The sequence below is a fragment of the Bison bison genome, unplaced genomic scaffold (assembly GCF_000754665.1).
Source record: "Bison bison bison isolate TAMUID 2011002044 unplaced genomic scaffold, Bison_UMD1.0 scf7180017864349, whole genome shotgun sequence".
Taxonomy (NCBI): Eukaryota; Metazoa; Chordata; class Mammalia; order Artiodactyla; family Bovidae; genus Bison; species Bison bison.
Genome location: NW_011494921.1, coordinates 496,603 through 521,061, shown reverse-complemented (window position 1 = coordinate 521,061; position 24,459 = coordinate 496,603). Strand labels below are relative to the sequence as shown.

The 24,459-nt window shown below is 45.9% G+C and overlaps 1 protein-coding gene across 2 annotated transcripts; it reads left to right on the top strand.

The window, feature by feature from the left end:
* SERPINB5 (serpin peptidase inhibitor, clade B (ovalbumin), member 5) lies at nucleotides 1–24,459 on the top strand. Of its 2 annotated transcripts, none has more exons than XM_010854737.1 (7): nucleotides 1–82; nucleotides 7,579–7,753; nucleotides 9,631–9,768; nucleotides 12,309–12,426; nucleotides 15,751–15,893; nucleotides 20,501–20,668; nucleotides 22,791–24,459. In XM_010854737.1, the coding sequence occupies exons 2-7, from the start codon at nucleotides 7,586–7,588 to the stop codon at nucleotides 23,181–23,183; spliced, it is 1,128 nt and encodes a 375-aa protein (XP_010853039.1). In that variant the 5' UTR covers nucleotides 1–82; nucleotides 7,579–7,585; the 3' UTR covers nucleotides 23,184–24,459. The 2 variants fall into 2 exon arrangements, with proteins under 2 accessions (XP_010853039.1, XP_010853040.1); XM_010854738.1 differs by lacking the exon at nucleotides 22,791–24,459 and adding an exon at nucleotides 21,060–21,746.

Genomic DNA, 24,459 nt, shown 5'->3' with positions numbered 1-24,459 from the left:
CGCTCCTGCCCAGCAGAGCTGCTCTCACGTCCAGGTCTGTCTGCATCTGGCTTTCCTTTTCCCTGGACCGCTGTAACTTCAGGTAAGCAAAGCGCAGGTAGCAGGGCTTGGTGGTATCCCTGTTTTGGGCAAGTCTTAAAAGAATATAGCTCTTTGAGATGATTTGCGATGGTACAGAGTGGGCAGAACCGAGTCTTTCGCGGCTGGGCTGTCAGCTGCGCGTGGCCATCAGCCCTGCAAGAGCAGCGTTTGCCGCGCCCGGTCCTTTGGGAGCCAGGCATGCCACGTACAAGGTCAGAATATGCAGGAATGGCACGGCCGGGAGGTTTTGGTGTATATGGGGAGGGGAGCGGGCGGGAAAGAGTGATCTACGGGGGATTCTGAGGACGTTTTCAGCCCTGCTTTGGAGCTCAGTGTTTTGCGGTGCTGGTTCCAGAGAGGGTGTGGCGCCCTAACCTGAGGACGCGGGGAAGCACAGGAGCGTCTGGCCGCCTTCCTGGCTGGCGCTGAGCGGTGAGGTTCAGACCTCGGAATCGCTTTTCTGCGCATTTTAAAGCATCCAGTTGCTGTCCGTTTATTTGCACCTGCGTTCTTCAGGGCTGGAAGTAGTCTCTCTCCCTATCTGGGTTTCAAGATACTTGAAGCGAATCACACATTTCCAGCGTGTGTTCTTGGGCGACTTTTCGAACAAGTTGGCTCATAGTTTCTTCCTCAGGGAAGCTACTGTGTTGATGGTTTTCTTTAAGCCTGTCACACTAAAGAGCGGTTAACAGGCCAGGCTGTTCAGGCTCAGATGAACAGAACTGGGGGCTCTGATACATCCTTCAGGTCCCCATCCCCTGTCTTGTGAGTCCCTCAGCGGATACAGGGCAGGACGAAGTGGAATCCAAGCCGTCAAACTCACAGCTCGTGGTCGTTTCCAGGTCACCATGAATTTTCTTTTCATTTTTTTGGCCACGCCCTTTGGCGTGTGGGATTTTCGTTTTCAGAGCAGGGATTGAACCCATGGCCCTTGTATTTGAAGTGCAGAGTCTTAACCACTGGACAGCCAGGGAAGTCCCACCAGGAATTTTCTTAACACCTCTGTCACCCCTACGTCACGGAAGAGGATTTGAACGGAACTGGGTGCATCCAAACCTTAGTCCCTTAGGTTTATGTAAGTGTCCTTAGGTATATGTAAGTATCCTTAGGTTTATGTAAGTATCCTTAGGTATATGTAAGTATCTTTAGGTTTATGTAAGTATCCTTAGGTATATGTAAGTATCCTTAGGTTTATGTAAGTATCCTTAGGTATATGTAAGTGTCCTTAGGTTTATGTAAGTATCCTTAGGTTTATGTAAGTATCCTTAGGTATATGTAAGTATCCTTAGGTACATGTAAGTGTCCTTAGGTTTATGTAAGTATCCTTAGGTACATGTAAGTGTCCTTAGGTCCATGTAAGTGTCCTCAGGTACCTGTAAGTGTTTGATGGCTCCTGGGTGGGCGTGGAGATGGAAGCTCGTCCGAGGAAAGGATTCTCCATACGAGTTGGCAGGTTTATACGTTTGCTTCCTAGCACCTGAGTTCCGCAAACCAGTCCCTCTGGTTTGCGGGTTCAGCTTGAGGGTGTGAAGTCTCGGCAGTCTTGGTCATCCCGATGTGGCGAGTCTGGCTCTAGTTCATGGTTAGGCAGCAGACAGATGGCTCGGCGGTAAAGATCAGGCTTCTAAACAGGTGGGAGCAAATGTGATGGTTCAGGATATCTGCGAGAAGCAGAGGCTCCTCTCCATCAGAAATCAAGCGTTCGACCTTACCACTGAGAGTCACGTTGTTCTTTCCTGCTAACAAAGCGCTTTTCAGGTTACTTACTCATTTCATTCAGACTCACACTATTCTTTCACATGGAAGAAGCTGTGAGATCTCCTATTTTCTTCATCTGGCTCTGACTTTTTTCCTTGTGAGGTTGCAAAGCCAACAGCAGAGACCATGTTTTTATTTTTTATGTATTTTTTAGCCACACTGTGTGGCATATGGGATCTTAGTTCCCTGCCCAGGGATTGAACCTGTGTCCCTGCCTTGGGAGCTTGGAGTCTTAACCACTGGACCACCAGGGAAGTCCTGATACTGTGTTTCTAGACATTCCATTATAGTTGTTGCAATAGGCAAAACTTCTCAAGGCGTTGCCTAAGGACTGTCTCCCCGAAAGAAACTTTATCTCACCCAGATGGTCTACAGATGAAAAGTCTGGGGGAATATTGGCTTAGATGCATTAGAAGTGTTAGAAATCGTGCAGGGGCCGATGAGCAGCTGTGAGTCTGGAGAAGCGAGTTCCCTGCCTGGCCTCACACCCCAGTGCGCCAGTCTCTGTTCGTTCAGGACTCCTTTCATTGCCATCTCTGATGTGAGTCTGAAGAAGCGAGTTCCCTGCCTGGCCTCACACCCCAGTGCGCCAGTCTCTGTTCGTTCAGGACTCCTTTCACTGCCATCTCTGATGTGAGTCTGGAGAAGCGAGTTCCCTGCCTGGCCTCACACCCAGTGCGTGCGTCTCCATTCGTTCAGGACTCCTTTCACTGCGGTCTCTGAACTCTCAGTTCTCTCTGGTCCACCTGGGTGCATGGCTCATCCTCCTTGTTCTTCGGGAGCCCCCCTTTAGTGTGCCTTATCAGATGTCACTGTCTCCGAGGAGGCCTCGCTGAGATTTCCACTAGGAGTGCACTGTCTCGCCTAAGAGCTGCATGGTAACTTGTGCCCCCGGTCAAAACACCCATCACGCCTACAGACCTATCATGCCATTAGGCGTCAGCTCTTCGGAGGCGGACACCTGATTTGTTCATGTCTAGCGCGGTGCTGACACACCCTGTTAGGTGCTCAGTTGATACTTATTAAATGAAAGCAGTGTAGTGTTGATAGTTTGCAACACTAACGGTAGAGAACAAGAGTTTCTTCCAGTAGGAAAATCAGGGGGGAAGTTTTGTTTTGATTAAAAAGAAAGAAATCATGTAAGTAAAAAAAAAAAAGAAGAAGAAGAAAACATGTAAGGTATCTTGATGTCTCTAAAAGGGGAGTCCAAGACACGGAGGGTTTTCGGAACTCTAAAGGCTCCTGAGTAAGCAAATGTCAGCAAAGACACAGTTACTGAGAAGGAAGGTGATGGGCGTGGTTGGGAACCAGGAGCTCAGAAGTGAGTGCCGGGTCTGGTCTGACCACTCTCACTCCCTGCGTGGGAGGAGGCCGGGGAGAATCCTGTATCTCTGTGCCCCTCCCTTCCCTCACCTTTAAAATGAAGAGGTGGGGCCAGATTAAATCTAAACCAGGATCTTGTCTGCCTTTAAATGTTTATGACTTTAGGACGTATTGCAAATAATAAAAACAAAACAGCCACTTTACAATGAAATTCTTAGAACTTTTTGTTGTTTACTGTATTTGCATTATTATTTTAACTTCTCTCTCAGTTTCTCTGATTAAAATACAAATGTCTTTTAAACTTTTAAGTGACTAAAGATGTAGTGTCTTCCATGTTGAAACTGTAAATGAAATTCTCCTTACTTGTTCTAATCATTAGGTTTTCAAGAAAATGAAAGACATTATCTCTGTAATAATGGAATAACAGAATGAAGACTCTGCGGAGACTTTAGCACTCTGACCAGGTCACTCGATGTGTAAATTTACCATGTAGAAATTGCTAATCTCCTATTCCTGTATCCATAATTTTCTTTTTGGTTTGATGTTTTTATTTTTTTTTTAACTGGAGTATAATTGCTTTACAAAGTTGTGTAAGTTTCTGCTGTGCATATCGCCTCCCTCTTGGGCCTCCCTCCCATCCCTCTCCCCCAATTCCAGCCCTCTGGATCCCTCAGAGCCCCTGGCTGAGCTCCCAGTGTGATTCAGCAGGTTCTTACCCTATCTATTTTACCCATGGTAGTGTGTTTGTGTTAAACTTAATCTCCCAGTTCATCCTGCCTGCCCCCCAATACCCTGCACCTTGTCCACACATTGCTTCTCTCTCTGTATCTCTATTCCCGCCTGGAACTAGATTGATTTGTACCGGATGAATCTAGATTTCATCATACATGATTTCACACACTTATGTTAATATACGATACTTGTTTTTCTCTTTCTGACTTACTTCACTCTGTATGACAGACTCTGGGTCCATCCACGTCTCTACAAATGATTCAGTTTTGTTCCTTTTTATGGCTGAGTAATATTCTATTGTATATATGTACCACATCTTCTTTACCCATTCATCTGTTGATAGACTTTCAAGTTGCTTCCATGTCCTGGCTATTGTATTAATAAATAGTGCTGCAACGGACATTGGCGTACATGTCTGTTTTTGAATTATGGTTTTCTCAGGGTATATGCCCAGTAATGTGATTGCTGGGCCATATGGTAGTTCTAATTTTTATAGCATTTGCTCTTGCAAAATGGTCTGCTTAGGAACCTGACCCATTTTCTTGTGCATACTTTGCTAAAGTTGCTGAGATTTGTTGAAATGCTTCAACTTGCAGCACAAGGAGGTAGCCATTGTCTGTGGCCAAACTCTTCCCTCGAGCCATCTCAGAACAGAAGGCTTCACAGTGCTTTTAGGCCACTTGGAGCTGATTACCAAGCAACTGATCAGATTTACCAGGCAACACTTGACTGATTACTTGTCTCTGTGGCCAACTTAGATGTTAAGTGAGTCCTGATTTACATTCTCCAACAGGGACTGAATTTAAGCCTTGGATTGCAACACAGTGCTAACTATGTTGTATAATTAACTGAGCTTAAAGCCACCATGACCTTGTATTCGCTTGGAGCCATTTGGATGAAATAGATCCCATAATGTTATAATGAGTGAATGAAAGATGCTTCAGTCCTCACCCTTTGATCCACTCGTGGGATCCACATTTAGATGTTTGCAGTCAAACTTCCTCAGCAGATTACTCCAAGGCTTTAAACACACAGAAGACATCAAGCTTTAAAGTTTGTTATAAATGATGCAAAATTATTCAGATTTCTTCTCTTAGCTGGTTGGAAATACATGCCTGGAAGAACTACTTGTGTAGTTGGTGTGTTTTCATATTGTTATTTGTGTGGTTAGGGCTTCAACTGTTTGAGAAGTTTGCAGGCATTTGGGTTTAGGTTTCTCTGCTGGGTGAAGAAATAGCTCATTTAGCCTTTTCCATTTGGCAGAGAAATAGCTCCTGTTGAATTTTAGTCACAGATAAGCTCAGTATTGTTGTTAAATCCACTGTTGGAAGAAGCCGGGCTTCTTGTCCTGAAAGTTTGGGATTCCCCAGACCCTGTAATCTCCCTGTGAGGGACGCGTGCTTCTGTGTGTCTCACTGCCCTCTGCCCTCCTCCTGGGGGTCCCCTTTCCCTGAGAGCTCACTCTCCTATCACGGCCCCCGCCTTCCCCAGAGGAGAGAGAGTAAGGTACTAGGCCTTAAAGAAATGTAAGGTCCCTGGCCTGACTTCAGGTTACTTTTTTTTTTTAACGTCTTTAATGTCTATTTTTATTTATTTATTTGGCTGCATTTGGTTTTACTTGCCACATGTGGGATCTAGATCCGTGACCAGAGACCAAACCCGGGCCCCCTGCATTGGGAGCTCGGAATCTTAGTCGCTGGATCACCAGGGAAGCCCCAGGTTACATTATCATAGGTTCATAATGGAAACGCTGAGGTCACTTGGCTGTACTTATCGGGCATGGGAGAAAGCAGTCACTGGAGAAGATCAGGGAGCATGAACGGGGCAACAGAAAAGTTTTTTTTTTTGCTAATAAACTTGTGACTGAGATTTATTATGATCTTTTAAAGTCTGTCCTACACACAAGCCACATGTCTCATAAAAGGGAGAATTCTGAAGAACTGTTTGAAGACCAGGGGCACGTTCCTTGATCTTAGTCTCTTGTCTTGGCATTTTGAAATTCTGTTCAGGGATAAGGTACAAAGTTGAGATCCTGTTCGTGCATTCGATTCTAATGCATTGGCTCCTGATTGACGGAAGCCCTCTGTCTCGAGTGGTGATGCTTCGTCTGAGGCCAGGGAGCACTTCCGACCCGAGGGCCTTCAGTGCCGCGTTCGCTCTTGCTGTCTGAATACACGACTGCACAGTGCTTGAGTGCCTTGGGGGAATGCTTCAAACCTTGATCCGTGGGATGGTCATCCAGGGGTAATGATGCCCCCTACATGCTATCCTGGGGTCAGGCAGAGCGGAGGGGTTCATGCAGCTCAGCTTGGCTTCTAGAAGGGACTATGCCCTGACCGCTGGATTTACCCAGGAGCCTTCAGGCTTCATCAGTCAATATCTGCCGCACTAGGGCTAGAGGATAGGCAGGCCTTTCATTAGCACAGCAGTTGTCAGGCTTTAGCCTCCAGATCCCTTTACACGCTTAAAAATAACTGAGAATCCCAAAGAGGTTTTTTTTAATGTTGCTTATATCTATTGATATTAAGTTAGAAATTAAAGCTGAAAAAATTCTGAAATATTTTAAAAACTCATTAACAATAATGGAACCATTACATAGTAACATGGATAACATACTTTTATGAAAAATAACTGTTTTCTAAAGTGAAGTCATACAAAGAGAAGAGTAACATCATTTTTCATTTCTGCAAATCTCTCTAACATTTGGCTTCATAGACAACTGAGCGACTAAACGACCACCACCACCACCATAGTCTCTGGAAAACTCCACCGTGTATTTGTAAGAGATTAAGAGTGAAAGGAAGATGATGTCTAAGTACTATTATGAAAGGAGTTTCAACCTCATGGACCCGTTGAAAGGATCTTCGGGCTGCCAGGGGATCTGTAGGCTCCACCTGAAGAAGCTCTGCTTCAGAATAATGAGTTCTCAGGCAAGACCAGAGGAGACCCACTGCTGCTGTTTCCACTTTGGTTGTTATTTAGTCGCTCAGTCATGTCCGACTCTTTCGGAGACCCCATGACTGTAGCCTATCAGGCTCCTCTGTCCATGGGATTCTCCAGGCAAGAATACTGGAGTGGGTTGCCATTCCCCTCTACAGGGGATCTTCCCAACCCAGGAACTGAACCTGGGTCTGCTGCATTGCAGGGGGATTCTTTATGAGCCCTGGGCTCCATAGTTTTAGCTGAAGCTGCCCTCTTTCTCTTTAACTGGAATCACGCAGAATTGCTGTGACTTGACTGTTTTTGAAATCTACAAAAAATTCAGTTTTATATGGTTTAACCTAAATCCTAATTGAAACAATATAGATAAATAAACTGATTTTCATCAGTGTTGACGACTGTCCTGACTCCATGCAGAGAAGAGGTGTCCCGACTGACCGTTAATCTAATTAGTCACACTAATCGCACTCCTGACAGTGGTCACTGTAGCCGAATGGGCCTGGATTCAGAGGTTCAGGGCAGAGCTGTCCAGAGAGAGGACCTCACATCTGGACACTCAGACCTCAGGACGTGCGGGCAGGAGTTGCATCACCACTGGCTTTAGATTTGCATTTACAGGAAGTTCTTGCCTCTCCTCTACCCTAGCCCGTGACTTTGACTAGGATTCTTACTGCGCTGCCGGATGCAGTTGAGGGCACTTGAAAGGTGCTTTAGAAATAACCTCTCCCTTGTCCTTTATTCCAGGCCCACAATGGAGGCCCTGCGACTGGCAAACTCAGCCTTTGCAGTTGACCTGTACAAACAGCTGTGTGAAAAGGAGCCGGCGGACAACATCCTCTTCTCTCCCATCTGTCTGTCCACCTCTCTGTCACTTGCTCAAGTCGGTGCCAAAGGGGACACAGCAGATGAAATTGGACAGGTATGACCCGCAGCTTGCCTCTGCTTTGCGTGGAAGAGAGTAATCAAGACGCACCGGTGGTGCCTGGGGAAAGGCAGTGAGGCTCTGTGGTCAGATTGGCTCAGGGCTGAGTATTTTGCCACTTCTAGCACTCTCTCAATTTACTTTTTAAATGTGAAAGCTCATTTATCTGGCCTGCCACCCATGTTTAGAACAGGCACTGTGTTGCGGGGGAGAACCCGGGGATTAACTAGACAATCAAAAGCATTTCCACTAACAAGTGGCCTTTGACAAGTCACATGACATCTTTCTACCTGTTAGAATGTAAGTGTCAATCAAAAGGATGTTTGTTAATGTTCCACTGCAAATACCCCAACCAGGAAGAGTGATATCTAAACCCTCTGTCTTATGCACAGAATTTATTAAAGCATCATGCTGTATATTAAGATGCAGACTCCACTATATTCTACTCTATAGTATATTCTGCCCTATTCTATATCCTTACTGGATAGATAGAATGTACCCATGCTTATTTCAATGGAGAATTTACACTTGAAATTGAGTGGGACTTGAAAAGGACACTTCCTTTGTGGGGAGAGCAGCTTCATCTTTTCATCCCTCTTTCTCCCACTGCACCATCCCTACCCCATCTCCCTTTCCTCACACCTCACCTACCATTAGAGAAGAGACAAAAGAGCGTTTCTGGTACTGCGCCTGCTATTGTTCTCCTACAGTGGGTGCTTGGGTTCTTAACTTTCTGGTCTGTTTGCCTGTCAATAGGCGTAACAGTAATGTACCACTTTGGACCAGCCAGTTTGACCCTGCAGGACTGAGGCTGTGTGACTCACGGGTGCAGTGTGCCCATAAGTGATGTCACCCGAGGTGTGGCATCAGGACTCGGTTATTATGGGTCAGGATGTGGAGAGAAGCACCTTATCCTGATGTCATGTTTTGGGCACCATGGAGGTGAGAAGAGGCTGGGTTATTGGTTGGAACAAAAAAGTTATGAATAAAATAAAAGGTTTTAAGACTTCCAGAAAATAGCATCCTGATTTTAAGTGGCTTATTACTATAAAAATAATTATTAACATTTTGAATCCATATAATATTCTAGGTGTTTTACAGATAGTGTCTGTAATCCTCACGGCAATTTAGACAACTAGGCGTTGTCAGTCCATTTTGCAGAGCAGAGTGAAGTTCTGAAAGCTGGGCAAGACGTTTCTAGTAGGTACAGGCTGGGGTGAAAGGGCGGACTACTAAACCATAGGCCACGGTTGGCACAGAGCTGCCTACCTTAAATGACGCCATCAGCCCATTTGGCACTAGTTAGGACACCGAAGGAACTCTGGAGACTCCTGTATCCTGGAATCTGATACTTGCCTAGTGATTGTCTCTTGGCATTAATTTCTCTCTTCTTGTCTCTGAATTGGGTAGAAATTTTAACCTACTTCCATCTTTTCCAAGTTTGGAAAACAGCATAGAGGTATCATTCTGAAGAAGGGGCAAATTTTCTTTATAGTTAAATTGAGAGAAGAGTACCTTTATGATGGTGTTTCTCGGCTGGGGACAGTCTGCACCTTCCCTCTCTCACCCTCTCAGGGACATTCAGCAGTGACCGGGGACACTTCTGTTGCCACAAGTGGAAGAAGGCATGCTCTGGCATCCAGGGTTCCGGGGTGCCATAGCACTGCCCCCTGCGCCCCTCCCCCTGGAATTATCCTGTCTGAACTGCCAGCAGCGCTAAGGTTGAGCAGCCTTGCTCTCTGGGAACCACAGAGCACCGTGGTCTCTGTGTCAGATGGTCAGGCCCCGTCCCCAGGAGGCTGGCCATCGCCATGTGTCCACCGCCACGGGAGCAGGCAGTGCTTCATGGGTGATGGGGATTTTTTTCTTCACAGGTCCTTCATTTTGAAAATGTCAAAGATGTGCCCTTTGGATTTCAAACAGTAACATCGGATGTCAACAAGCTGAGTTCCTTTTACTCCCTGAAATTAATCAAACGGCTCTACGTAGAAAAATCTCTGAATCTTTCTACAGTAAGTGGCTCAGTGGAATTAGCAAGATTCAGCTGTTTACCAGGGGTGACGTTTTCTCATGGTTAGACCAATGACTTTTTCTAGATGCTCATTTATGGTTTATTTAAAATAAATTAATCCCAGGGGAGAGGTTGAATACAGTGGGAATCAATTGCAGTTACCTATTTTAACTTAAAATACAGAGGAGCCATGAGCTTCCTTTTTTCACTCTCAAACACCCACACACCCCTCCCTTTCTCTTCGCTTCCCCACTGAGAGAGGTGGGAATGGGGTTACTAACTCCCCACTGAGAGAGGTGGGAACGGGGTTACTAACTCCCCACTGAGAGAGGTGGGGATGGGGTTACTAACTCCCCACTGAGAGAGGTGGGAAACGGGGTTACTAACTCCCCACTGAGAGAGGTGGGAACAGGGTTACTAACTCCCCACTGAGAGAGGTGGGAACGGGGTTACTAGCTCCCCACTGAGAGAGGTGGGAAACGGGGTTACTAACTCCCCACTGAGAGAGGTGGGGACGGGGTCACTAACTCCCCACTGAGAGAGGTGGGGATGGGGTTACTAACACTAACTCTCTAACAAATGCGTCTCTATAGATGTAAGACAGCCCGGGATTTAAACCTCTTTCTCCTTCAGCGTCAGGGCAGGTGACCTGGGAAGATTTCAACTTCTTTACCTTGCTTGTTCATGCACACAGTATTCGTCTGATGTTTCCCAAAATCAGTAAGGAAAATAATAACTGTGCAAAGTGACAGTTTTCGTCAGTCACAGACCATTTTGTTTGTTTTGCCAGGCTGGTCAGGTGGGTATCCAAGGCAGTGGTGGTAGTTTTAGGAGTTTCTTGGAGGAATCATATAAAGAACACTGAAATATCCTTAAATTTGATCCAGAGTGAATCATAATATTTTAAAAATCTTCACTTGAAACATGCAGCCAACTTCCTCAACTACAGAGATGTTCATTCTCTGCTTTAGTAAAATCGAGTTCAGTTTGCGTTTGGATGGTCAGAATTTCAAGCTTTCCAAATCTAAAAGGTGGACTACCAGTTAAATATTTTGCCTTAGTTTTACTATCTTCAAATAAATGTTTGTATTCTGGCAAGGATCTTTTGGGGATGTAGATCACTAGATACTGTTGTGAGTTTGTTTTTGTTGCTTAAAGACACACACACACAGCCTTCTTCTTCCAAAATAACCTGGGGGAATTAAAGAAATATTGAGATGTGAGTTGGGGCCCAAGAATGAAAACATTTAAAAAACTCCCTAGGTGGTCCTTAAAGATACTTAAATGCATTTTGATGCTGGCAGTGAAGACAGTGGAGGCCCTTCCTCTTGCAAGGTCTCTGGAATGTTCTAAGCTCTGTCAGTAAATGGTAACTCAGTCCCAAGGTTGGGTTGCAGTGAAGAGAATCCAACTGGCTAAGGTTCTGACTGCTCTGAAAAAAATCCAGGGAGTCCTGTATTCAGAAGTAAAGTGACATGGCATTTAATCAATCTGTGTTTAGTTTGGTTGAACTTCCATTCAACATTTCGAATTATTTCAAACCAGGAGTTGCAAGCAACTTTTTAAGAGTGCTTTCCATTGCTTCTGCGGGTTGTATGTCATCTACAGATTTACTAGTAACAGTACAAACAGGTGTGGTCTGTGGAGCGCCAGTTGCATCACAACTGCCAGGTGCTGAAAATGTGTATCCTCAGCTTTGGGTCACTTGAATCAAGATCAGCAGGGATGGATTTAGGCTTTTGCAGTTTTAACAAGCGTTATAATTAGAAACACTGCTCTGTTCTTTGCAGCACTCTTTCAGACTTTAATGTGCAGGTGAGTCCTCTGGGAATCTTGTTAAAAACTCAGATTCTGATTCAGTAGGTCTGGGGGGGGCCTGAGATTCTGCAATCCTAAATATTTTTTAATTTATGGCTGCACTGGGCCTTAGTTGCTGCACATGCAGTGTAGTTCCCTGACCAGGGATCGAACCCGGGTCCTCTGCACTGGGAGCATGAAGTCTAGTTCCCTGACCAGGGATTGAACCCGGGTCCTCTGCACTGGGCGCATGAACCACCAGGGAAGCCCTGAGATTCTGCGTTTGTAACAAGGTCCAGGTGATGCTGCCCATCTTGGTCTTTGGACCAAGCATCTTTATAATCTTTATTTCAGTGTGGGTTAGAGTTTTCTTCTCATCGACTTCTCTTTTCTGTGCATTTCTTCCATTCTAAAACATCATATATAAACGTACATTTTTGCATTTCTGAAATTGGAATTCATATAATTGTGTGCCTTTAACATAATTTTTCTTTTCTCCCCCAAAGAAAGAAATTGATGGAGGCATTTAATACTTGTATTGTCTTAGAATTGAACAAATGAAGCAATACAAAGAAAATTCATTGATTTTTCCTTGAAGTTTCAATTTATATTGTGTGACAGATTTTGAAAGGGCGTCCATAGTAATAGAATTTAGAAGTCCTTGTGCTAGAATTGTATAAGGGCACAGTGGTTTGACTACAGACTTTAAGGACTTTGTGATTTTATGAATTGGATGTTTTTTAGGAGTTCATCAGCTCCACCAAGAGACCCTATGCAAAAGAGATGGAGACCGTTGATTTCAAAGATAAATTGGAAGAAACGAAAGGTCAGATCAACAACTCAATTAAGGAACTCACAGATGGCAAGTATCCTTTACTTATTCTGCTATAAATCACTAAGTAAATAGACTGTGTCTTCTCATGGGTCTGCTAAGTATAAACTTGAACATCTGGAGGGTTCTTTGAATGTTTTCAGTACACGAGCCTAATTCTTGTGCACCAAGCCGTTTCAACCATGCGGGTTTCTGGGCGTCTCCTGCCTCAGGTCACGAGTTGGTGGAATTCCAGGGGAGCCTTGTCTTGCTCCCTGACAGGCTGCCACAAGCCCTCCTAGAGCCCCAGCTGTGCCTCTAACAAAGGACAGCTCGGGGCGGATTCTGAGTCTGGTTTTTCAATCAGGAAATGAAGGGCTTGGACTGCAAACTGATTATCCTCCAAGCTACTTTCAGCTCAGAATTCTACAAATTTATTAAGGAAAAAAGCATGGAAAGACCTTAGGTCGTCAAAAAGACGTGTCGGAAAAGTGGAACAAGACAGACCACCATGGTGGAACCTGTCTCAAACCTCTATCCCAGTCGACAGCCCAGGTCCTGGGTCTCTAGCAGCACAGCTCCTGCCTCTTGCTCAGCGCTTCCCTGAGGCCTCTCCTTTTCCTAGCTCCTCCCTCCACGAAAATTCTCTGTGAGTTGTCTTCCTTGCTAAGAAGGAATTGGAGCTCAGATGAATTTGGGTGCAAATCGGTGTTCTCGTCCTCGCTGCCCCAGGACACAAGGAGAGATCTGGGGGGACACAGAGCCTCGCGGGCTTTTCTGGTGCTTTGTGCTCCCCGGAATCTGGGGAGGGACGTGTTTCCGTAGCAGAGACCCAAGGCCGTGAGGTGGCCCCCTGTGCACTCTGACTCAGGAGTGACAGAGCCGCGGCTGTAACCACAGGCTCAGCCTGGGGAGGACGTGGGCTGGGAGTCATTCAAGCCTAGATTTAAACCCAGACACTGCCATTATCAACGGAGGGATTTGGATTGGAGTCTGAGTTTACTGTACCGTGGGGCATGTGTTGTCTATGTGTGTGCTGAGTCACTTCAGCTGTGTCCGACTCTTGTTGATACGGACTTGTTATTTAGTTGCTAAGTTGTGTCTGACTCTTTTGCGACCCCATGAACTGTAGCCTGCCAGGACTGTAGCTTCTATCCCTGGGATTTTCCAGACAAGAATACTGGAGTAGGTTGCCATTTTCTCCTCCAGGGGACCTTTCCAACCCAGGGATCAAACCCACGTCTCCTGCATCTGTAGGTGGGTTGCTGGCCACTGAGTCATCTGGGAAGCCCATAGTATGCCCACACACAAATGTGTACATTGATACATATTTGTTATTGAAATGAACTTTCTTTGACTTTGTATATAAAGAAAGATCTGGTCTAGGAAATACCAGGTTCAGTTCAGTTCAGTCACTCAGTCGTGTCCGACTCTTTGTGACCCCATGAATCGCAGCACGCCAAGCCTCCCTGTCCATCACCAACTCCCGGAGTTCACTCAGACTCACGTCCATGGAGTCAGTGATGCCATCCAGCCATCTCATCCTCTGTCGTCCCCTTCTCCTCCTGCCCCCAATCCCTCCCAGCATCAGAGTCTTTTCCAGTGAGTCAACTCTTCGCATGAGGTGGCCAAAGTACTGGAGTTTCAGCTTTAGCATCAGTCCTTTCAAAGAAATCCCAGGTCTGATCTCCTTCAGAATGGACTAGTTGGATCTCCTTGCAGTCCAAGGGACTCTCAAGAGTCTTCTCCAACACTACAGTTCAAAAGCATCAATTCTTCGGTGCTCAGCTTTCTTCACAGTCCAACTCTCACATCCACCAGGTTAGGCACAATTTTAAAATGCATACCTGAAGAAGAGCTTCAGGTGTGTAACAGTTTTGCTTTCAAAATTGTTAACGAGTTGCATTTCTCTCCAGCAACCTCCATTTTAAAATCTTCAGAAGTTTGCATTTTTTACTGGACAAGGTAGTTAAGTGAAAAAACTTCTGAATTTGAAATCAGAAGCTTGATGTTTAAGTTAATGCACTTGACCACTACATTTGGGCTTCCTGGTGGCTTAGTCAGTAAAGAATCTGCCTGCAGTGCAGGAAACCCTGGTTTGATCTCTGGGTTAGGAAGATCCGCTAGAGAAGGAAACAGCTCCTCATTCCAGTATTCTTTCCCGGAAAATCCCATGGACAGAGGGGGAGCCTGGTGGGCTACGGTCCATGGGATCGCGAAGAGTCGGACATGCCTGAGTGACTAACACACATGCACACACACACACACACACACACACCACCATTAACTAGCTCCCTCCTTCTTCAGTGATGCTGTTACGTAGTCAGCCCATCACCTAGAACTGGCAGGATGGGTTACAAAATTTGCAGGTGCCAGTGCAAAACGAAAACACAGGGCCTTTGGTTAAAAACTGCATTGAGAATTTGAAGATGGCAACGAAACCCGTGCAGGTCCCTGCACAACTGGCCACAGCCCAGGAAGGGGGTCTGAGCCATGGTGAGAAGATCTAAGAGATTAGGCAAAGAAAAATCTTTTGCAAAAACATCAATGCTATTCAAAAGCAAAGACTTTATTAAGCGTTTGTCACCATCGAACTGTTTCGTCTGTTGAGGGTTTGAGCTCCGTGGTGGTTGCAGTTGTCATGGAGCCGATGGTGGTGATTACAGCTGACCTGGATGCAGACACACTGGCACCAGGGCAATTTGAGGAGGAGGGGCGGGAGCTCCGGGGTAAAGAGGAGAGCTTTGTCCAGGCATCGAACGTGCTTGGCCGCTGAGTGAACCTGGAGAGCCACACGGCCTCTCTGAGCCTCAGTGTCCTCATCTGTGAAATGGGGGTGATGACCTTTGCCCTCCAGGATCATCGTGAGGGAAGTGAGATGGGACTCGGGACAGTACTGAGTGCAGGGCTGGGTAGAAAATAAGGTTTCTGGCATTTTTTTTTTTTCCCCATGAGCACAGGCTTTGGCGTCACAAAGAACTGGCTTTGAATCCTGAATTCCCCATTGCTCATGCATCGTCTTGGGCAAGGGGCTTAACAGGGAGCCTCAGCTTCCTCATCTGTAAAGGGGGGAGATGTGCAGGGCACCGCGCCTGAGTGTCCGGCACGACCTTCCTCGGCGCGGTAGACACGCCACGGCGGTGGCTTTCCTCCTTCCTCCCCTGCTCCCTGTCACCCTCCTCCCCAGGTCTCTTGGAAAGGCTGGGTGTGGCGGGATGGAAGGAGAGAAGGGATCCTTTTGAAACGAGATGGGCTGGGCTGCCGAGCCACATTACAGGCGTGGCTCTAGCCAGTGAGTGGACTTGCACGCGGACATCAGAGGAGGTTTGGGAGAATAACCCTGTGCAATTTGTGGTTTCCTAAAATTGTTTGCAGGCCACTTTGAGAACATTTTAGCTGACAACAGTGTGAATGACCAGACCAAAATCCTTGTGGTTAATGCTGCCTACTTTGTTGGAAAGTGGATGAAGAAATTTCCTGAGTCAGAAACCAAAGAATGCCCTTTCAGAATCAACCAGGTACGTGGGCTGCATGCAGCAGACAGGGTCCCAGCTGTAGGTCTGAAAAATCACAGCCACGCAAGGGACCCTGGGAATTCACTCCGATGAGGACAGTTAAGGCACAAAAGGTTATCTTTTCCCAAGACAACAGCCAGGGGGTAAGTGTAGAAAAAACTCCATAATCCAGAGACTCTCATTCTTTTTCTGGGATGTCCTTAGGGTCTGAGTAAGATTTTACAGAGCTTATAATACAGTGTGTGGTTAGTCTCTCAGTTGTGACCAACTCTTTTGTGACCCCATGGACTGTAGCCCACCAGGCTCCTCTGTCCATGGGATTCTTCAGGCAAGAATACTGGAGTGGGTTTTCATTCCCTTCTCCAGGGGATCTTCCTGACCCAGGGATCGATCTCAGGTCTCCTGCATGGCAGGCAGATTCTTTACCATCTGAGCCACCAGGGAAGTCCTTATAACATAGTGGTTAAATCTAAATCACCAACTAGAAAATAGCTACAGATCTTCGGGGCCATTAATAAGAAAGGAAAAGAAAAGAAACACACTAAATCCCAACGTCAGAGGTCTTTGTATCATCATGAAACATAACCATTTGGGAATCTTATTCCAGGTTAATAAACTCCTCTGTGATCTCACTTCTCATCGGTTAGCAGTAAAGTACATGGTTTGATATTTTAATTTAGAAAGCGCTTTGAGGTGCTTGCTGACCGTGAAGGAGAAAGCATATCTTACTCATCTCCAGGGCTGGGAGTCATTATGGAGAAGAATTACAAACCTGCATTGTAGGGAAGTATAGTTTTAATACTACTGAGTGAATAAGAAGTCACAGACCTGAGACTGCAAAACTGATTGTTTCGTTATGAGGTGGGAGACGGTGGGCCTCTGGGCTGGATGCCTGGTGTTTGTCACGTGGAGTAAAACTGAGCTTTTGTTCTCCCCCAGACACTCCCAAGGACAAGGTAGTGGCAAAAGCTGAGCTCTGCTAAAGCAGAGATACGATGCCCACTCCTGAGGCCAAGGAAGTCTTCCCTGTCTGCACGCGTGCAGGGAGGCTTCTTGGGGGCCGAATAGGGAGGGGACCTCACCCCATAATAAGTGTGGACATACACCCATAGACCTCTGCGGTGGGATCTGTTTTAGAAGAAAAGTTGTGCATGCATCTTGGGGAGGGTCCATGGCCCAGTCAGGTGTGAAGAAAGAAACAAGGTAATTGGCCAAAGGTAAACAAAGATGGGGGGACTGTCGCGCGTGACTGACTGGTGTCACCTCCTCACCGCGCGCTCCTCACTCAGGACGTCTCCGGGGGGTCTCTGCCCGGCTTCTGACTCGCCGCACGCCCCTCCTTGGAGAGGCGGCCGGTGCCCTCTCTCTCCGGGTGTGCATCTCCGCTCTGCTTCTGCGGTAGATAGACAGACTGTTGTCCTGTTTGCTCACCATGCGTTGCAGTGCGTCTCTAATAATAAACTTTGTACCTGTTCTTATAGTTTTTGCCTCCCTGAAACAGTCTTGCTTTCAAACAGGGGCAAGAGCCAGGAGTACGTTTCTTCCAGCCTCGAGCCCCTGGTGGTCTAGTGGCGAGGACTCTTGGTTTTTAGCTGGGTTACCCAGGTTTAATTCCTGGGCAGGGAACTAAGATCTCTCTTCAGGACCGCTCACTGCTCTCCTTCTGAGATCAGGTAGAGGACCTGGGAAACTCCAGAAATGTATAGGACGGTGTGATTTGGTTTCATTCGATGGAATCTGGCTTGTGATAAGAACACAGGTTCAGAACTGTCTGTCGGTCAGTGATGTAGTGGAAGGAAGCTCATTTACCCTGGAGCCCTGTGATCGACTCCAGTTTTCAGGTCTCTCCTAGAGCCTACAGCTGCTGCTGTTTAGTCGCTCAGTCGTCCGAGTCTTTGCGACCCCGTGGACTGCAGTGCCCCAGGCTTCCCTGTCCTTCACCATCTCCTGGAGTTTGCTCAAACTCATGTCCATTGAGTTGATGTTGCTAATGGTGCTTCTCATACCAGCTGCAGGGCCAGCCCAGAAAGTCATCAGAATCCTGCAATAGTGAGTGAGTTCACCATGAACTCTTGTGCCGCTCAGGCTCAGGTCTGTGTTTTCACATTTGTTAATGAGTGTTTTACAGAGGTGGGTAGAATGTGTGCAGTTCCTTTATTCTTATTATTAAATCATAAAGCTTGGTCGGATCAACATCCTGGAGTCTTGGACTCTAGAAAGAGAATTAATAGGGATTTAAAATGCCATTGATCTCTCAGAGGTTCATCAAATAAAACACCATTCAAGGCTGTGTGGGGCTACACCCTGCTTTTGAAGGCACAGGTTATTATGTTTCCTGTGAGGTGCTTCTGTCAGCTCCCAAACTTTCGGGCGATGCTACTAAAACTTTTCCCGTGTCCTTTGGTCTCATGTCTTTTAAGGGCTAGACTGAGTTGATGCAGTGATATTATTAAAAGTTTAGTATAATACCTCTTCTGACAAAGGTGCACACACCCACACACACACACACACACGCTGTATTTTCTGGGATGGTCGTTACTTAGTCTTATTTTCAGAGACATGTCTTAATTTATATTTTAGAAAGAGGGATTATTGTTTCCACAGTCAGTGCTGAAAAATGAAATGGATGACAGTTTTTGGTGATCACAGTTTTTGTGAATTCAGAAACTATTAGTAATCTAAACTAATGGAGATTTTTAGACAAATCTGTATCTTCTTTGAGAGATGGAAGAATTACCAGTTAATTCCAAAAGTAGTATTTTTTAAAAAACCATAATTTTTTTTTTGGTTATATATAGAGGCAAAGTCTTCAATTATTTAATAACAGCCGAATGTTTAGTGAGCAGTTCTTCCGTGCTGGGATATGCCAAGGTGTAAGACGTGGTTCCTGCTCTGACTGTCTTCATGATGGGGCGGGGGCTGCCGCGTGCACACACATTTCTTTTCTGCAGTGTCTCCTCCTTGTGGCTGCACACGCCGCTACTTAACTAGTTCGGTCGTCCTGGGTCTTTGGTGCTGCCCTCGGGCTTTCTCCGGGTGCACAGTCTCCTCACTGCGGGCTCCTCTCCGTGGAGCACAGGCTCTGGGCCCTCGGGCTCCAGTAGCTGCAGTGCAGGGACTCAGGAGTTCACAGGCTCTAGAGCACGGGCACAGGAGATGCAGTGTGAGGGCTTAGTTGCTCCACGGTATGTGGGATCTTCCTGGGCCAGGGATCAAACCCGTGTCCTCTACGTTGGCAGATGGATTGTTATCCACCAGGGAAGTCTTACACACATATTTCTAACACTGTGACAAGTGTTAAAATGGGTATATATAGAAACAGTAACACAAGTAAGGTCTAGTTTGCTTGAAAATAGCTCCAGGTAAGGTTTAGCTCACTGTTGAAGACGCCAGATAAGAACTTCACTGTTCTATTATTTCTGCAGACTTGATGTTTGAAATTTCTCCCCAGAGAGATTCAGAAAACAGGCAAATATTGCGTGAGAGGTATAAACCCAGACAATAAGTTGCACTAAATTACTATCAGTCTTTACTCCCTAGTATGAATTAATTTTTCTTTAGAAAATGAGTCACCTCTGTGGCAGAGACACAAGGTCAGATATTAATGGGGACACAGAGAAAAAGGGCCTGGGATGCTGCCTGGAGAGAAGGACTGTGTGATAGGAGCTATAAAGGATTTTGAGATAATTTTATTTGTAATCATTCTTAATTTTTAAAATTAGGAAATATTTCAAGTGTACAGTAAATTATGGAGGATAATATAACAAGCACCAATGAACCAACAACCACCTTTGTAAAATCTTTATATTTTGCCTCATTTCAGATATTTTAAAGGAAAAGCGTAGCCAGAGTTGCCCTGTCCTGTGTAGCCCCCTCCCCTCCCCTCAGCAGCTCCCCACTCCCGCCTCCCACCTTCCCCCAGAGGGATGGCCATCCTGAGACCTCCAGTTCCCTCATGCTGCTGACAGAGAAACTGAGACCCAGGGAGGTTGCAGTGAGTCACTGAATGTCACGGCATCTGTTTATGTCACATGTGAGACCAAAACCCGAGGTCCTCATGTCTAATCAGATCGGAGCAAGAAGAGGGGATGGGGAGGGGTGATGAAAACCACAGGCAGACAGAGGAGTAGGTGAGCGTGGTTTTGCTCTGCTCTATGCTGCCTCCTCCATAACAGGCATTTCATGAGGAAAAGCTGTGTAAATGGATATGCGGGTTTGCGCTGGAATCAACTTTCAAGTGAGCTCCACCAGCAATGCTTAAAAGATCTTGTAATTACAGGCATCTATAAAGCCTAAGTTAATGTTTGCTTGTGTTTCCAGTCATTCCGTCTTATTTTTAAAGTTTTATATTTGCAAATACAGTATTATATTATGTATAGTTCCTGTATTTATAAAGCACATGAATAACCTTTCAGCGGAAGTCATAAACTCTTGACAGGACCGTCTCTGTCAGTGTGGATCCCCCTGTGGCCGCTTTAAGCCATAACGACTTGAAGCTATATTAGGAACAAATTTATGTGCTCTGTGTGTGTATATATATACACATTGTGTGTGTGTGTGCGCGTGTGTGTGTGAAAAGCAGGCAGAGCAAATTTCTTCTCCTTTTACAGACAGACACCAAACCAGTGCAGATGATGAATATGGAGGCCACGTTCTGTATGGGCCACATCGATGGTGTCAACTGTAAGATCATAGAGCTTCCCTTTCAGAACAAGCACCTGAGCATGCTCATCCTGCTACCCAAGGACGTGGAGGATGGGCCCACGGGCCTGGAGCAGGTGAGGAGGGCGGCAGGATGCAGCACGCAGGCGCACTGGCGCCAGGAGACGTGTGGGCGGCCTTGTGGGGCTGCGGGAGGGCGCCCGGTAACCTTGCCCAATGGTCTCCAATGGTTTCACGGTTCTTTGGGGGTTTTTCTCCTCAATATTAAAACAGCTAATATTTATTTGGTACTTACAATGTGCCAGGAACTGTAAGTTCACACACGCACTGGTCATCTAATTCTCACGGCAGTCGCAGGAGTTAGAAACTGTTACCCTGAGTACTGAGTTTACCAGGGGACGCAGGCACAGAGGGATATGTACATGGTACAAACCCGTGTGGGGGACGTAGAATCGGAATGTGAGCCCAGGAGATTGGAATCTGCGCTCTTAACGTTCTGAACTCCAGGCTGTGCTGCGCTCTGCTTAGTCACTCAGTCGTGTCTGACTCTCTATGACCCCATAGACCAGGCTCACCAGGCTCCTCTGTCCATGGGATTCTCCAGGCAAGAAGACTGGAGTGGGTTGTCATGTTCTTCTCCAGCGGATCACCTCCTCCCAGGGATCGAACCCAGGTCTCCCGCATTGCCGGTGGATTCTTCACCAGCTGAGCCCCGAGTAGTGCCTCTTTGAGGAACCTAGGATTCACTTCTATTTCGGGCTGCTCAGTTACTCCCTGACTCGGCGGATGGGCCAGCTTGGTCTCAGCCTCCCTGCTACTTTGGTTCTCATTATGTTTTATCTGTTACTGTATGAACTGAATCATAATTCCTGTCTCCATTTTCCTTCTGTTTATTCTTCTCTCTCCTTTTTATAGCCCACCAGGTTCCTCTCTCCATGGGATTTCTTAGGCAAGAATATTAGAGTGGGCTGCCATTTTCTTCTCCAGGGGCTCTTCCTGACCCAGGGACTGAACTGGCATCTCTTGCATCTCCTGCATTGGCAGGCAGGTTCTTTAACCACTGCACCACCTGGGAAGCTTTGGTCTTAATAATTTGTCTTAAATGAAACAGTATCCGTGAAGAATACTTATCATAGATTAGCAAGAGAGTCCAATGGTTCCCTCCCCCATTAGAAATAAAGCTGGTGATCAGTTTGTGACCTTGTCATCTCCCTGATTTTTATAGGTTTCATATGAGTAACTTCAGTGCAGATTGCCTCATGTAGTAACAGTCAAGATATTATTCTCTGTTGTACATGCATTTCTCCTCTAGCCAGTGCAGAGATTGGAAGGGCAAGGAGCAATTTAAGATTTGCTCAATGAAGAATTTTATGACTAAATCATTTTATGCATCATTGCATATCTCTCATTTTAAAAATTGGAGAAGGCAATAGCACCCCACTCCAGTACTCTTGCCTGGAAAATCCCATGGACGGAGGAGCCTGGTAGGCTGCAGTTCATGGGGTCGCAAAGAGTCCAACACGACTGAGCTACTTCACTTCAGCTTTTCACTTTCATGCATTGGAGAAGGAAATGGCAACCCACTCCAGTGTTCTTGCCTGGAGAATCCCAGGGACGGGGGAGCCTGGTGGGCTGCCGTCTATGGGGTCGCACAGAGTCGGACACGACTGAAGTGACTTAGCAGCAGCAGCAGCATTTTAAAAATAACCAACTGAAATGGATGCATTCATCACCTATGGTCTTAAAGAATGACCCTAGACAGTTCAAATTCTCATTTTAAAAAGGGTAACTTTAGCTTTAGTTTATTAAATTTGATGCTGTGCCTAGGGCACGAATATTCTAGGTTTCCTAGTGGAGGAATTAAAATAAGCTTTCTGTAAATACAATGCATAAACAGTTTTCTAATTTTATATTTATTTCACCATTATCCATGCATCATCATAAACCATGGATTCATCCCTATAGATCTCCTCTATAGTTAAAAGAAATGCTCTCATAAATTTCAGAGCGAAGGGACCATTGTCATAAGGTGTATGGGAGAATGATGCTGGGTGGCTTGGTGGCCATTTTTAAGAGAACCTCATCACATACCAAAACTGCAGAGTCGGTTCTGTCTTTGATGGACCACCTGTACTACTTCCAAATCAGGCCCTCAGTGACACTGTATGCTTTTAATCGAGCAGGATCTTTTACAGTTGGAAATAAAAAAAATAATTTCTTCTGCTTTTTGTCTCTCAGGTTGAAAAACAACTCAACTCAGAGACGCTCCTGCAGTGGACAAATCCCAGCATGATGGCCAATGCCAAAGTCAAACTCTCCATTCCAAAATTTAAGGTGGAAAAGATGATTGATCCCAAGGCTAGTCTGGAAAACTTAGGGCTGAAAAACATCTTTAATGAGGATACCTCTGATTTCTCTGGGATGTCAGAGACGAAGGGAGTGGCCCTCTCAAATGTCATTCACAGAGTGTCCTTAGAAATAACTGAAGATGGTGGGGATTCCATAGAGGTGCCAGGGTCACGGATCCTGCAACACAAGGATGAGTTCAATGCCGACCACCCCTTTATTTATATCATCAGGCACAACAAAACTCGAAACATCGTTTTCTTTGGCAAGTTCTGTTCTCCTTAAGTGGCAGAGCCCGGGTTAAGTCCCACCCAACTTCTCTGCTGACTCTGCATCTAGACAATTATTTTCTAAACACAATAAATTGTTAATACTGCTGGGTCAGGAAGCCACCGGTACACACCCTAATAGACCCTTTTTCCAATCCTTTTTTTTTTTTTTTTATTTTCCCTCCCACTCCCTTAGAAGATGGTGCTTTAAGGAATCACCTTAGAGAAAAAAAATTCGTGTTCATTATTTGTCAGACAATCCAGGGTTATTGGCAGGAACACAGTCTTTCTCAAAGAAAATTCCTCTAAGGAGGATCTAGAGGATTTTTATTACCAAAGCTTAGCCTTCCCTCTCTGGGATGCAGAATGTTCTAACATCCTCTTTTTCCTGGGACATGGGCGCTGCAAAGCTTTCCTGGCACGAATGAGGCTTGGGGACAGTACATCCACAGCTCCGTATGCTGAACAAAAGGGACCAATTTTTCCTTCGAAGTCTGACTTTGGGGGGATTTTAGAAAGATAATATGTTGCATATACTGTATGCTATGGAATTCCACTGACAGAAACTGGAACAGCACCCTATAAATCAGCACCTTAATATGTCTGCCATAGAACGTAAAATACTGGCACAGAGCAAAGACACTAGGCTGCCCAAAATACCAGGTTTTGCTGCCAAATGAGCGTGTCTCCTGCTTACGAAAAGACTTTGTTTTCGGGACTTGGTGGAATTTTGGCGAGTTGGACCTGTGGTAACCAAGGGCAGCACCTCGGTGGGAAGTTCAGGTCTCAGTAAAAGTTCGCCTTAGAACAGCACGGTGGGCTACGTAGAGTTCCCGGTGCTGTGCAGCAGGTCCCATCACTTGTCTGTTTTATACACATTATCCACAGTGTACATGTGTCAGTTCTAATCTCCTAATTCCTCCCACCCCAGCCCTTCCCCCTTGGTATCCACTAGTTAACAATACCATATCCTATATTTGAAAGTTGCTAAGAGGGTAGATCTTGAAAGTTCTCACCACACACATGCAAAGTTGTAAGTGGGTGAGGTGATCGATACGTTAACTCACTTTACTGCAGTGGCCATTTCGTAATATATTAGAAATATTCAATCATTACATTGTACTCCTTGCTATGCTATGCTATGCTATAGTCACTTCAGTTGTGTCAGACTCTGTGCGACCCCACAGACGGCAGCCCACCAGGCTCCCCCGTCCCTGGGATTCTCTAGGCAAGAACACTGGAGTGGGTTGCCATTTCCTTCTCCAATGCATGAAAGTGAAAAGTGAAAGTGA